Below are 15029 nucleotides of genomic sequence, written 5' to 3' on the forward strand. Positions count from 1 at the left end.
GAGCCATGGGCCATGTACAGCAGGCACCTCAAAGCACTGGAGAGATACCACCAACGCTGCCTCAGCAAGATCCTGCAAATCCATTGGCAGGATAGATGCACCAATGTCAGTGTTCTCGCTCAGGCCAACATCCCCAGCATCAAAGCTTTGACCACGCTCGATCAGCTCCAATGGACGGGCCACATCTTCCGCATGCCCGATACGAGACTCCCAAAGCAAGCGCTCTACTAGGAGCTCCAACATGGCAAGAGAGCCCCAGGTGGGCAGAGGAAATGCTTCAAGGACACCCTTAAGGCCTCCTTGAAAAAGTGCAACATCCCCACCGACACCTGGGAATCCCTGGCTCAAGACCGCACAAAGTGGAGGAGAAGCATCCGGAAAGGTGCCGAACACCTTGAGTCTCTTCTCCGGGAGCAAGCGAAAGCCAAGCACAAACAGCGGAAGGAGCGCACGTCAACCCAAGCACCCCACCCACCCGCCCCTTCAACCACCGTCTGTCCCACCTGTGACAGAGACTGTAAGTCCCACATTGGACTCATCAGTCACCTGAGAACTCATTTTTAGTGTGGAAGCAAGTCATCCTCGGTTCCAAGGGACTGCCTAAGAAGAAGAAAATGGATTCCAGCATTTTTCCAACGACTGATATCAGGCTAACTGACCTGTAGTTCCCGGCTTTTTCTCTCCCTCCTTTCTTGAATAGCAGTGTTACATTTGCTACCTTCTGCGACCGTTCCAGAATCTAATGCATTTTGGAAGATCACATCGACCATCTCTGCAGCAACCTCATTTAGAATCCTAGGATGTAGGCCATCAGGTCCAGGGGATTTGTCAGCTTGTAGTTCCATTAATTTCTCCAGTACTTTTTCTTTACTAATATTAATTACTTTAATTTCCTCACTCTCATTAGACCCTTGGTTCCCCACTATTTCTGGTATTTTTTTGTGTCTACTACTGTGAAGACAGATACAAAATATTTGTTTAATGTCTCTACCATTTCCTTATTCTCCATTATAATTTCTCCTGTCTCAGCCTCTAAGGGACCCACATTTACTTTCGCTACTCTCTTCCTTTTTACATACTTGTAGAAGCTCTTACAATCTGTTTTTATACTTGTTGATAGTTTACTCACATATTCTATTTTCTCCCTCTTTTATGAATTTTTTGGCCATCCTTTGCTGGTTTCTAAAACTCTCCCAATCCTCAGGCTTACTGCTCTTCTTGGCAACATTATAAGCCTCTTCTTTTAATCTAATACTGTTCTTAACCTCTTTAGTTAGCCACGGATGGATCACTTTTCCCATGGAGTTTTTATTTCTCAATGGAATGTTTATTCGTTGAGAATTAGGAAATATTTCTTTAAATGTTCACCATTGCCTATTTACCATCATATCTTTTAATCTAATTTCCCAATCTACTTTAACCAACTCGCCCCTCATACCTATGTAATTGGCTTTATTTAAATTTAAGACACTAGTCAGTCTGCTTGGAGAGTTGGCTGCAGATAGAACCCATGTCTCATATAGCAACATCGGAGCAGAGTGCAGTTCTGCCTCTAAGTTGTACATTCATGAGATTTTGAGAATTCTACTGCAGCAGTCATATTGGAAAATTTCCTGGTCAACGGACTTTAGTGCAGGCATTATATTTTCCACCAGAGAATGTATCTCAGATCAAGCCTTGGAAAATGCCCAACCTCTCTCACCTGCTACATTCTAAAACTGAAATGTTGGCATGAATATATTCTGCTGCTGCTCCAACAGGATATATCCATGAGCCGCACTTTACCAAATGAGAGGTAGATGTATAATGGAGGAGACAATGGCAGAATGCTGCAATTTTTAGCATAGGGTTGAATGCCAAAACACAGAAGCTTGGAAAGCAGTTATATATGATGTTTCTCATAATATGCATGTTGTTGTTGAGACAACAAACATGAGACTGATACTTACCAGATTCAGTTGTGTTACCTCTAAAATCTACCTCGACACACCCTCCAAGTTCTCTAAACTAAAGAAGTTAGTGACCCTCAAGTTTGCTGGTCACAGCTTTGTCAGGTTTGTGGTTTCACCCTTAGTTGTTCTGATTTGGTAGTAGAACCAAATTTTCCATTCTGTGGTTTTCCAAACATTAAGGGCTGGATTTTCTCAATGGAGACGAGTTGGAGGCGGGACTGCTGCTTGTCGTGTCAATGTCCCGCCTCCATCATCGTCTGACCAACCAGAGGGATTTTCCCGATTGACCTTGTTAAGCCCGCCCTGAGGGCTTAGCAGGCCAGTTAAGGGAGAAGTCACTGACAGAGCACGTCAACATCAGACGTGCTATCTGTCAAGACTCCTTGAAAGAAGAAATGTCAGTGTTTGACAGCTCCGTGAAGCTGTCAAACACAGGCATTCTCTGTAGTTTGATGAGTCTGTGTGTTCAGGACTCATCAAACCTTTCAACTTTTGTCGATTTCAGATGGCTGGTGGTTCGGAGGGTCCAACAGCCAGTCTGTGAAATCGACAAGGAGGATGTCGGGTCTCCCGGTCCAGGGTGGATGAAGGCTGTAGGAAGAAAACAAGGTAAGTGAACATTTTTTTAACACTTATCATTCACCTTACATACTTACCACTCCACACTTGCACCCATCACTCACCTCTACATCTTACTTCCAGGTGCCTCCGACCCCCGCAGACCTCCTTCACGTCTCCTCCAACCCGGCGGGGTTCTCCGAGGTCGGGAAGCCTTCACCTGTGAAGGTAAAATGGCACTAATCCTTTTTCCTGCCTGTTAACTACCTGTTAACAGGCAGTTAAAAGGATTTAATCCCTTTCCCACCTCCAGGAGACGGGACCCGAAGCAGCACATCTTCCTGGCAAAAGGGCACGGAGACGGGATGGGGGCGGGTTTGCCATCCACCCCCACTTTCTGCTACTTTACCGGCAGTCCTGCCTCCATGCTCGACTCCTTGGGGCTTGGAAAATCCAGCCCTAAATCTCTTCTTGACACCTTTTCAGACTGTGTTCAACTACTGAGTAACTGCTTCCCTCTGTGTTCTGGGATTCATCCCTATGCTAAAGATTGCAGCATTCTGCCATTGTCTCCTCCATTATTCATCTACTTCTCATTTGGTGAAGTACAGCTCATGAATTGATTAGTTTGGTGTGCTATTTTCTGCTCTGACATTGGTAGTACTATTCTGTTATTTATAAAGGTAAAGACCTCAATTCCTGCTTCTTGAAATGCTCAACAGAGGCTATTGCTGGTCTCTGCTGATAGTGTGGTTCAAATTACTACCAATAGTAACTGAAAATCCCAGAGATGTTCGTCTACGGCAGTAGTGCAAAACGGGTGATAGCGAATCCACTTCACACCCCAGCCGATTTTCTTTTCCATTGATTTCAATAGAATTCCACAGGCTGTCAATTTGCTATTGTCTGTTTTGCACTGCAGCCCGAAGCGAATTTCTACCCCATAGAAACAAGTTGTATGGATATATTTATTTACATCCTTTATTAATGCTGAAATATTCATGAATTATTTACTTCTAATGCATTATTGCTATAATTAAGTGAACACTTATTTACACAACATAAAATGAAACAAATTACAGTAGGAGAGCACTTTCTACGCAACTGTTTAGATGAACAACAGAGTAAAAATAAAGCAAATATGAAGACATCAGGAAACCCTCAGGCTGCTAAATACTGTTCAGATATTCTGGTTTAACATTATCTTCAAATCAAATGATTATTTTTAATGAAACCTCTATGAAACCATCATAGCTGGGACTAGACAAATGAAACCCAAGGGAAATTTTTTAGTTTAGTCATTTCCAGTATCTCAGCATTCTACCTACAGAACACAATTAGGCTCACATTTAACTTCTTTCTTCCCATTTCCAACTGTATCCCGGCTTTTTATCCCCCACAGAGCACGCTCCCTTCCCGTCTTTTTATCCCCCACAGAGCCCGCTCCCTTCCCGTCTTTTTATCCCCCACAGAGCCCACTCCCTTCCCGTCTTTTTATCCCCCACAGAGCCCGCTCCCTTCCCGTCTTTTTATCCCCCACAGAGCCCGCTCCCTTCCCGGCTTTTTATCCCCCACAGAGCCCACTCCCTTCCCGGCTTTTTATCCCCCACAGAGCCCACTCCCTTCCCGGCTTTTTATCCCCCACAGAGCCCACTCCCTTCCTGGCTTTTCTTCCCCACAGCCCGTGAGTCATGAAGCGAACGACCAAAAAAACACTTCAACTGCGCATGCGCAACTACTTCAACTTCGTTGGCAGCAGTCGCTACTATTCATACCTGGGACTAAGTGAGCAATGCCGAAGGAAGTTAAGGCTCTTCAGAGAGGGAATTATTGAACTACGTCAAATGGTAGATAGCAGATGACATGAGAAACTCCTCTGTGATTAGAATCGCTTTATCTGTGGCTGTGAAGGTCACAGCTGCTCTGTTTTTTTTTGCTATTGCCTCCTTACAATCACCCAAGGAGTATTCAGTAGGCATTATCTACAGTACAATGGCCACCCACATTCAAGACATGATTCATGCATTGTCCATGAGGAATTGGAAGCTCATACATTTTCACAGAGGTGAAAAGCCAGAATTGAAGAGACAGCAACAATTCTATGATTGTGCTGCTTTGCCCCAAGGTCTAAACCTCCTAATACTGCACACTGATAGTTTATAATATTAAAAATCTGGAACTCTAGCAGCCTGGGAGTTGTAGACAGCAGACTGAAGAAAGCGAGTTGTATTGAAAAAATAATTGTGGTTTCATTCCTACTGTTTTATTTTACTCAGTCCAAGTGATCATGCAGAAAAGCCAGTGCAAAAAACCAAGTGTTGAAATTATGGTCAACCAAATTTTCGCCTCCAAGATAAAATAAAATAGAACATAGATGTTGAAAGCAATTAAAGAGTTTGGAATATATTCTCCTTAGTTTGGTAATCTTAGTTAAAAAAAAAAGTCAGCATGAAAACCATTTTACATTCATACTGACCTCTTCACTAACAATAGCAAATGTCGGAAAATAAACCCTTTCTCTTTGTTAGCCATCAAGACCGATTCTGACAACTGAATAACCAATTTCTCTACAAATAATAAACTATTCTTGTTTGTGCCAAACATTTTACCTTCAACATAAATACATAAGAACTAATAAATATTAAAACGTCTAAACAAATCCTCGTCTCATAAATGGTTTGTGTTATACATGCAAAAATAACAATCTTTCCTGTATGCAAATAAAAATCATGATTTTGTTCAATTTATTAATTTGCAAAACTTCAGGTACAATATTTTGTTTGAAGTTCTAGATTATCTTAAAGGTTTCCTAAACATTTTGTTCAACAAACTCCATACAAATTTATTAGCTAATTTCAAAATGCCAGGGGGATTTTTCCTTTCTTATTGGCATTATTTAACCTGCAAGCTCATTTAAACAAGAAAGTATAAAATGGATAAATTATACAAATTCTATTTTAATAAATGGCAGGTGGCAGATTTCTATTATTTTCCTGCTAAATGAGAAAAGAAAATTTGGATGACCACAATATAAGTGCTTCAAATGTGAAACTCTGTGTAAACAAAGATCATAAAAAGTGCGCAACAAAAATGCATGGTACTCGGTCATGAACCAGAGTTCATATACTTGCCTCAACAAGATTCTAGAAAACAGAATGAACATGAAGGGGAATTAGAAAACCCATTATAGTTTTTGCTTAAACATATGAATGGGTTTTTATTGTACAGTCTGTAAAATTAACGGTTTTGTTAAATAAAATTAACTTTGATGAAAGGTCACACCCAAAATATGAATGGATATTTCTCTCAGTTGCTGACTTACTCACTGTGCATTTCCAGCATTCTCAGTTTTTATTCAACTTTCCAGCATTTGTATTTTTTATTTTTCCGGCAACTAATTGTTTCATGAACTTGTGATCACCTTATCTTATGAATATGTAATAACAATCATAATCTCTTTGCATGGTCATCAAGATGTTGATGGGAAAAAAATTCTAAATGGGTGACATTTTATATTGCTGTAGACAGAATAACAGTCTTGGATTACATTTAATGACTGGATACACAGTAATTAATTTATGTAACTGATATGAACCCAAACAAGAAAAATAATCCTTAAATATTATTTGCCCCGTTTTCAATTAACTAAAGAGGCAATTCATAATTATCATTTTCACAAGAGTACAAAGAATCTGCCAGAAAAGCATTTGTTTATATTATGCTTTTGGGAGGGAAAAAAACAGAAATTTGTAAAGAAGTATTCTGAACCACCCACAGCTTATTCAATGTCATAGAGTCAGTCTGCATATTACCAAATGAATGGACAACCTGGACACAGTACAGTGGTTTAACTAATTCTAGTCACGGCTTTTAGCAGTGAGTTTTCAATTAATAAACGTTATTAATATAGACAGCAATTTCATTTTTTTAGTTTCAAAATATACTTTAAAATGTTTTCATATGAATACTGAATGCTCATAAGTGATATAGTGTACAGTACAATTAATTTAGTTAGACAATGTAAAAAACAATCTTGTTAAATAAAGTTGGAACAGTTTTCTAACTTTTGAATATATACTTGAAACCACTCATTTACCATTCTGGGGAGTTTTCGGGCATCCTCAGTTCAGGGAATCATTAGAAATAGCCTTCTCCAGCTTGTTGTGGGAAGCTGGGAAGCTGGCACTGCACTATCAACTTTTGCAATGCAATTTTCACATTTTTCTCAACTTTTCTTACAATCAGGATAAAAGTACATTTGTATGAGTAGAGAAGATTGGTGACCTAAATGACATAAATGTTTCACCGCTCAAATCATTGCACCCTAGTTTATCTGCATAAATGGTCAAGTTGTCTTGAAAAATAAGTTCTCAGTCTCACAGGCTCTTTACGTAAATACCAGAAAATGTTTATTTTTTCTTGGTATGGCTTTCTCTGCAATGGATACTTGTCTTACAAGGGGTTAAATGAACTACAAGTCATCTACACCAATCTTCCACGGTTTAAGTTTGAAGTAGAGGATTTAGAAAAAGGGACTGATCAAAACTGTTAAACCAGCATATTATGGGGCTGATAATATGATGGAGGGTGGTCCGTGTTATCAGGAATGGCGGCCTGAGGTCTACTATATGTCCAATGGGTTCAGTTCAGTCCAAGGTGATAAGCCAATACAAAGGGTGATAGGCGCCTGCACAAAATCTGTATAGGGCCATCAAAATTTCCAAATTAGGGGCCTCCCCATAATGAAACTGGAGCACCTAGGGACAGTGGCAGCATGGATACAAAATTGGCTAAATGACAGGAAACAGAGAGTAATGGTGAACGGTTGTTTTTCAGACTGGAGGAAGGTATACAGTGGTGTTCCCCAGGGGTCGGTTCTAGGACCACTGCTTTTCTTGATATGTATTAATGGCTTGGATGTGGGAGTACAGGGCACAATTTCAAAATGTGCAGATGACACAAAACTTGGAAGTATAAGGATAGTGATAGACTTCAAGAGGACATAGACATGTTGGTGGAATGGGCGGACACGTGGCAGATGAAATTTAATGCAGTAAAGTGCGAAGTGATACATTTTGGTAGAAAGAATGAGGTGAGGAAATATAAACTAAAGGATACGATCCTAAAGGGGGTGCATGAACAGGGAGACCTAGGGGTATATGTGCACAAATCGTTGAAGGTGGTAGGGCAAGTTGAGAAAGCAGTTAAAAAAGCTTACAGGATCCTGGGCTTCATGAATAGAGCTATTGGGCTCGATTTTCATTGGGCTGTTGAGGCGGGATTGGAGGCGTGTGGGGGGTTAAAATCGCGAAATCGGGGGGCATGAACCCATCCCTCCCCCAACCTGCCTCCATGCCAGTTTCAAAGGAGGCGGATACCCGACCTGTGCTGGGACCCGACTCCCTGAGGCGGGAAGGGGATTAGTGCCAATTAACTGCCTGTTAACAGGTAGTTAACAGGCAGTTTTTAGCCTAATCCCTATTTTTATCCCTGAAGCGTGGGATTCCCGACGGCTCCAAACCACGCCAAGTTAGCGAGGCGGACCGTCGGGCTGAAGGGCTTGGAGGGTTCGAGATGTCCGGTGTTCAGGTGAGTGATGTGTGCATGAGTGCAGAGTTAAGTGTATTTTGGTGTGTGTAAAGTGTTTAAATAAGTTTTACTTACCTTTACAGCCTTCCTTCCTTCAGGTCTCGGGAGATCCTCATCTCACCAGCACAGAAAGCAGAATGGCCGTGAGCTGTCAAAAGTTGCAGCATTCAGCTTTCTGTTCTGGAGAGAGCTCCAAGTCAGCCTGAGAGGAAGGAATTAACTTAGTGTACAGATTGTCAGTGTTTGACAGCTTCACAGAGCTGTCAAACGCTGATATTTCATCTGTCAAAAGCTCTTGACAGATGAAATGTCAATCTGTGACGTCACCTGTTGCCGGGTGGCCCTTAATTGGCCTGCTGAGCCCGCTGGGCAGGCTCAACAAGGTCCATCAAGTGAAAATCGCATGGGTTGGCTACAACTCGATTGCGACAGGACTACAACCCCAAAAGTTGTAGTCCCACCTCCTACATGCCTCCAGTATCAAAATCCAGCCCCTAGAGTACAAAAGCATGGAAATTATGATGAAGCTGTATGAAACACTGGTTCGGCATAAACTGGAGTATTAAGTCCAATTCTGGGCACCGCACTTTAGGAAGGATGTGAAGGCCTTAGAGAGGGTGCAGAAAAGATTTACAAGAATGATTCCAGGGATCAGGGGCTTCAGTTATGTGGACAGACTGGAGAAGCTGAGTTGTTCTCCTTGGAGCAGGGAAGATTGAGAAGAGATTTGATAGAGGTGTTCAAAATCATGAAGGGTCTGGACAGAGTAGATAGAGAGAAACTGTTCCCATTGGCAGAAGGGTCACAAACCAGAGGACACAGATTTAAGGTGATTGGCAGAAGAACCAAAGGAGATATGAGGACATACTTTTTTACTCAGCGAATGGTTAAGATCTGGAATTCAATGCCTGAAAAGGTGGTGGAGACAGATTCAATCACGGCTTTCAAAAGGGAGTTGGATAAGTACCTGAAGGAAAAAAATTTGCAGGGCGACGGGGAAAGGATGGGGGAGTGGGACTAGCTGAAGTGCTCTTGCAGAGAGCCTTCTTCCGTGCTGTAATCATTTTATGATTCTATTCTCAAGGGGTGCCAAATGGGAAACACATCAAAATAATAAATAATTATTTTTCACGAGTGGCCCTGATCTTTCTCTGGGGCCAACCAGTTTGTATCCTCTTGTGCATTTGGCTGGCACTGGCTTCATGTGCTATGCACAGGTTGGAGTCAGAAAACTATTTAAATGAGCTGACTTCAAATTATGGGGAAAAGTCAACTCATTCATATCACTGGGCCAGAATTTGCGGTCTCCCTGACGGCATACTCTCAAAGTACGCCGTCATAATCCATTCGAAAGGCCCCGCAACTTCCGGGTTTCCATTCTTGCACATGTGCGAAATCCAGAACTTGCGATCTGTCAAGGTACGCTTTGACAGATCATCCAAATCGCATGGAAAATCAGTATTGCTGGTGCAGAGTTGGGATTTGCCCAACAACTGCCCAGCAATTGCTCACAAAACTCTTACGGCTGGTAAAAGCAGGCATAGGGCCTGTTTTCATCAGGATAAGGGTATATATATAAGCCTTAAATTAAACATTTAGGGGGAAAAATTCAGTTGCTTAGCGCCTCCCGTTAGCGCCCTAAGAGGGCACTAATGGGGCGAAAAGCAACTAGCGCCCAAACGCGGCGATGTTTGCGCCGCTCGCGAAATTGACCAGACATTTTGCAGCGGCGCTAAACACTACCGCCACGATCTCCTGCGCCCGCAGATCGTGATGTCAGTCGAGCGTGCAACGCCCCAGACCGGATATTGAGTGGCTCCCCCTGCCTTACCGCCTGCTGCTAGCAACGACAGGTTGAGGGGAGCGTTTTGCTGTCGGGAAGGGACTGGGGGAGTGCTATTTAAAGGTGACCGCTCCCTGCCTTTTTTTGTCGGCGACATTTTTGCACCACACATTCTGAGAGAGAGAGACTTCTGGAGAGATTCAACACTGTGTGAAGGAGTTTTGGATACTGAGCAGCACTTTGCAGGTTCATTTTGATTTGACCTTCCTTACATCAATTTAGAAGAGACTGTGGGGGCTGCACTCTGAGCTCTTTCCCTGGGCCTCTCCATTGTTCTGTCCAGCAGATTTGATGTACAGGTCTCTCCAAGCCAAGATTCAAGGCTGCAATGAGCAGGGTGTGGATGGAGAGCAAGATCCACCCTCCCCTTTAAGAACTGGCCGGCGCCAGTGTGTCTGTGTTCCATTGCTGACTAACATCACGAGTTTCACCCGCGCTCTGAGTTAGCGCCTCGCTCCTCAGCCTTTGCACCTTAAGACAGGTGTGTAGCACCTGATTTAGCGCTCCAATCACCTCCAGGGGCGATAAAAGCCAAGTTTGCAGTCGGAGGCGATAATTAGCGCCAGGCGCTAAACTTTGCGCCCGGCCAATAATTGCGCCCCAAACGGGGCGATACCGAATTTCTCCCCCTTAAAATCAAAAATGATGCACATACACTTTAAATTAGTTTATGCAAATATTGGCCTGGATTAAGATGTTTTAAATTATTTATCAAAAAATTAAATTTTTATTGCGGTTGGTACAATGAAGGGACTTACGAATAAAATTGAAATTCAGTGCATTTCTATTTATTAGAATTGTGTAAACTGTATAATTATTTGGGGATTCCATTGCATGTCATTAGGGGATTCCCTTCGTAAACGACTGCAGTGGAATCTCCCTTTGCGATTGGCGGACCGGGCCCACGTGATCCCAGGACGCTTTTGAACCACCTGCGTCCCTGGGATCTGTGGGCCTTTACGCTGACGTCCGCCTGGAGGCCCGGGACCAGAACTCTCTGCAGCCTAGATGCCCGGAGGTAGGTTTGTATTTGCTTTGCGGGTCGGAGGCATACTCCAGAGGTATGCCTTCAACTGCAAATTCTACCTCATTAAATTTATGTGTAGATACCTCTCTTGAGATCACTGATTGCATTTTATATACATATGTACACAGTAGATGTGCATTAAAATGAAGTATTTGAGAAGCAACCAGAAATGCAGGATGTGTTACAATAAAAATTCAGCATTTATGTCTGACATTTTGTACTTGTCTGGTTGAGAAATAACAGGTAAACCTAAACAATATTGTAAGTAAATAGGTCATTCCCTTGTACTTTACTTTTAATACATTTTTTTAGCACTAATTTAGAGGTCCCTTCTTCCTTTGGGATTAGGAGATCTTTTTGTTCAAATATGCATTTTTTAAATTAATTGCTGAAGTTATTGGGAAAACTGATCATCATTGTAATAAAAATCTTAAATTGATTTCTTTGACATTCTATTGTCGCTTGAACCCTAAAATTATACTCTAATGCTTACAAGCAAAAACATCATTAAATGATCTTGCCATTAGCAATTTGACAATAATTGAGCTGTAATTCTATCAAAGCAAATTTTAGGTTCCACTGCAACTAAAAAGATAAAATAGAGTTGTAGTTTATGTTTGCTCATTTTATTTCCATGCTCTACACCTTGACTGTACAACCTCCAGCAAAGCAATCACTAAAAGCTTTATACCATAATAATGTGTTTTAAAACAGCTGACTGGAGAGCATAATGAAAGTGCAGTTTCATTTAAATTCTGTTGCAATGTTATTATAATATCCCTGTATCAACCTATGGGGCCAGAAATATATTTTTATTGGCTGGACATAGTACTGTCAATCATGGATCCTCTGGGGCATCTGCTGCACCTGAATGCAATTGGTTTAACAATTTCAATTAAAGGTGCATAAACTTGGAGTAAAAAGCATAGTGCATCAAATATTATTGTCAGTTGTGATCACTATGAGATGTAATATACTTTTTTGACATCAGACAGCTGAATGTTGAATAAATATTCAGTAATAGTTATTCTTCTGAATTTCACTAGTTGAAGTATAAAAAAGTCCAAACATTAAAAACTCACTGCTAAAGTGAAGACATGTTTAACATACAAGACAATTTCAGACTTTGAATTTCTATATTAAAATTTCCCGCTATAGGAACAAGGATAATTTGGAGGTGGAGTTACTGATAGCCTTTACTTACATTAACTTCTGTGATAGCAATATCAACGACGCTACCAACAACAATTAAGGCATCAAAAGTGTTCCATGCATCAGCGAAATAGTGCTGTGAATGTAAACATTCAATAGGAGCAGAAAGGGATGAGAAAAGATAATAGAAAAAAGTAACAAGAGAGTACAGAGTTACAACACAAATACGCTTACAACCCAGATAAACTTTGCTGTATTTTGCATTACTGTGAAAGCATGAGTATTTTTCTTTCATTCAATGGTATCCATGTTTCCACTTTCCCTTTTTTTGTAAACTTACTTATGTCAAATTATAAAATTAACTATTATGAATGTAGCTAAACAATTTAACTAAATATTCCAGTCTTCAATTATTTCTTTAAAAATGTTGTATTCATTTTTTAAAATCATATTCATGAAATATGATTAGAAGCTTACTTGATTAAAATTCACTTAAACTACCTTAAATAATTTATGAAGACCATCAGTTTATAGTTTTATTATTTCCAGTACAACCTAAATAGACCCATAACGGGAACAGTGTCCTTTTTTGTTGCTTAATGTTTCAGACGTTCATACAGCAGATGCATCTGACCCAGTCCAGTATATTTTTGAGTTCCTATTTTATGGTCAAAACAAACCATCCCAGTTAGATTAACTTGGTTGATTTCAAAATTTTGATTGAAACTGTATCACAGTCAGAGATAGCACAGAACCATGCAAGTGGGGCTGTGCACAGCAGCACCAGAAAAGGTTTCATAAAAGACGAATGCTTTCACAGCTATGCTAGCTTTTGTTTTGTGGAGTTCACCTTCTCTGCATTCTAGAAAAGGACAGTGAAAAAGTGAGAGAAGTCAGGTTTTGAAGGTTCTTCTTTTATATCCTAAAAATAGGTACAACTGTTTGTGACTTGTCCAGTGATAACTTTAGTGAAGCACTAAAAGGGAGGAGTAATGGTTTCTGGGAAGGTACAGTACTCACATCAATTTCACCGAGTACGACGTCTATAATGCTGCCAATAACGATGAGGAAGTCAAACACGTTCCAGGCGTCACTAAAGTAGCCCTACACAAAGTAGGTAGGGGGCAAACGTTTACATTAACACATATTAAGCAATGAACGTACCTTTAGTTAACTGTGGAGAATTTAACACAAAACAAAAACAATAAATTTGTTACCTCAAACTTTTAAACAATAATTTAGCTAGGAATTAAATGGGAAATTAATTTATCTAACTGATCATGCTGTTCTACTATTTAAAAATGATTTCAACTGAAGTATGATTATTTTTAAAGAGAAATACATGTTCTGCTGGGGCAAGTATACTGAACTAAGAACTAAGAGAAATTGTACAGTAAAATATACTACGGGAAGTCCCTTTATTTTTTTTTAAAGATAATTTGTGCATCATTTGTGGCTAACAATATAGATGATGCGTGTTCAACTTTCCATATATCAGGCTTGATAATTTGTGCATTCATTTAAAAGTAAAAAATGCTTGTTTAAAGAATTTTGCAATCGGGACATACTTCTGTAAAATGAATAAGATCTTTATTTAATAGTTTTGAAATACTTACATCTTAATATTTAAAGAATATTTAGCCTTTCTTACAACTGTTTGTAATTGATATATATAACTGAAGTGTTAGCATGAAAACTAAATATTTAGACTACTATAAATCAATAAAATTGTTTTGTGTCTACGAAACTGTGGTTTATATGAGACAAACCCAAGAACGCTGTTTAGGATCAGGTGATCTGAAGTATGATAGTTCTCAGTATATTCAAAAATATATCTGTAAATCAAAAGTGTGAATAAGAATTTTTCAATTCACTTCTTAAAGTAAAAAAATTACCATTAAAAAGGTTATTCATGACATCAGATAACCTGGTGTATTGCCCAAATATAAACCCATTGAAGAGCAGAAGAAAAGTTCCACAACCAATTGCAACAACTAGGTGGCTAATTGAGGTTCAGGTTGTAAGGGAAAGGAGAGGGAGGTAAATATGGACAAGTCACGGCAACTAAAAACCCAGTAAACCATGCATAATTAGTATCTGACAAACAGAAGTGAAAGCACTGCAAGCAGTCAGATAAAAATCACTTACTAGCCATCTCTCCTTTTTTTTCACACATACCTAATACAAAGTGTTAGTTAAAAACTTAGTAAACCGAAGAAATGCAACATTTCGTGGAATTCAAGAATTTGCACATAAAATGTTATTTTATTGACTATAGGTCTAGTACGAATTTAAAATTAAGACATATTTAAAATAATTATATGTCAGAATTATAGTAGGGTTGACACTTACTAAAGTACAAACTCCACCATAAGATATAACTAGAGTACTGTCATAAGGAACCAATTCATATTCAAATCCTGTGGCATTTTAACCTGACAATAAAAAATGTATCAGGACGCCTAATAGTCTGATTGAAATTGAAACACTAAATCAAATAATCAAATCCAATCATTGGAAAGATCTGTTTTTGTTGACTGCTTGCTAGGACAGTATAGATTTGGTAGCCTTTACTGGTTAGAAAAGCGACAGCAACCATAATGTACAACAGTTTAATTTAAATAAGGTGTGACAGAGTTACTCGCTAATTTTGAAGATTATTTTCTTTGTCTCTATGCTGATGGGCAGTGAATGGAGGCCCAGGTGTTTTAATTTGCACTGTATGTTAGAACTAGCACATAAACTAATTGTGCATTAAAGAATAGTGTTTAGTGATTTACAATTAATAGATCAGATGTTAACTTTTGCTCATGCTCCTGGAAGTAAATATTTCTAATGCAAGTTAATTCACAGACCTGTCATTAACATTTTTTTTGCTGTTAATTGCTTTTTAAGCAGCAATTAATGA

General features: G+C 39.8%; 1 protein-coding gene across 4 annotated transcripts in view; it reads right to left on the reverse strand.

Annotated features, from left to right (window-relative positions):
• cacna1db (calcium channel, voltage-dependent, L type, alpha 1D subunit, b) overlaps positions 1-15029 on the reverse strand; it is a 792002-nt gene that overhangs the window by 155266 nt on the left and 621707 nt on the right. For all 4 annotated transcript variants that reach the window (XM_086001660.1, XM_086001658.1, XM_086001657.1 and 1 more), the window contains one exon: positions 13142-13225. In XM_086001660.1, the coding sequence (XP_085857786.1) occupies positions 13142-13225 (84 nt within the window). The remainder of the gene's footprint in view (positions 1-13141; positions 13226-15029) is intronic.

This window comes from Somniosus microcephalus, chromosome 11 (genome assembly GCF_052327205.1).
Source record: "Somniosus microcephalus isolate GS21.2 chromosome 11, FLI_Smic_1.0, whole genome shotgun sequence".
In the NCBI taxonomy this organism is placed as follows: Eukaryota; Metazoa; Chordata; class Chondrichthyes; order Squaliformes; family Somniosidae; genus Somniosus; species Somniosus microcephalus.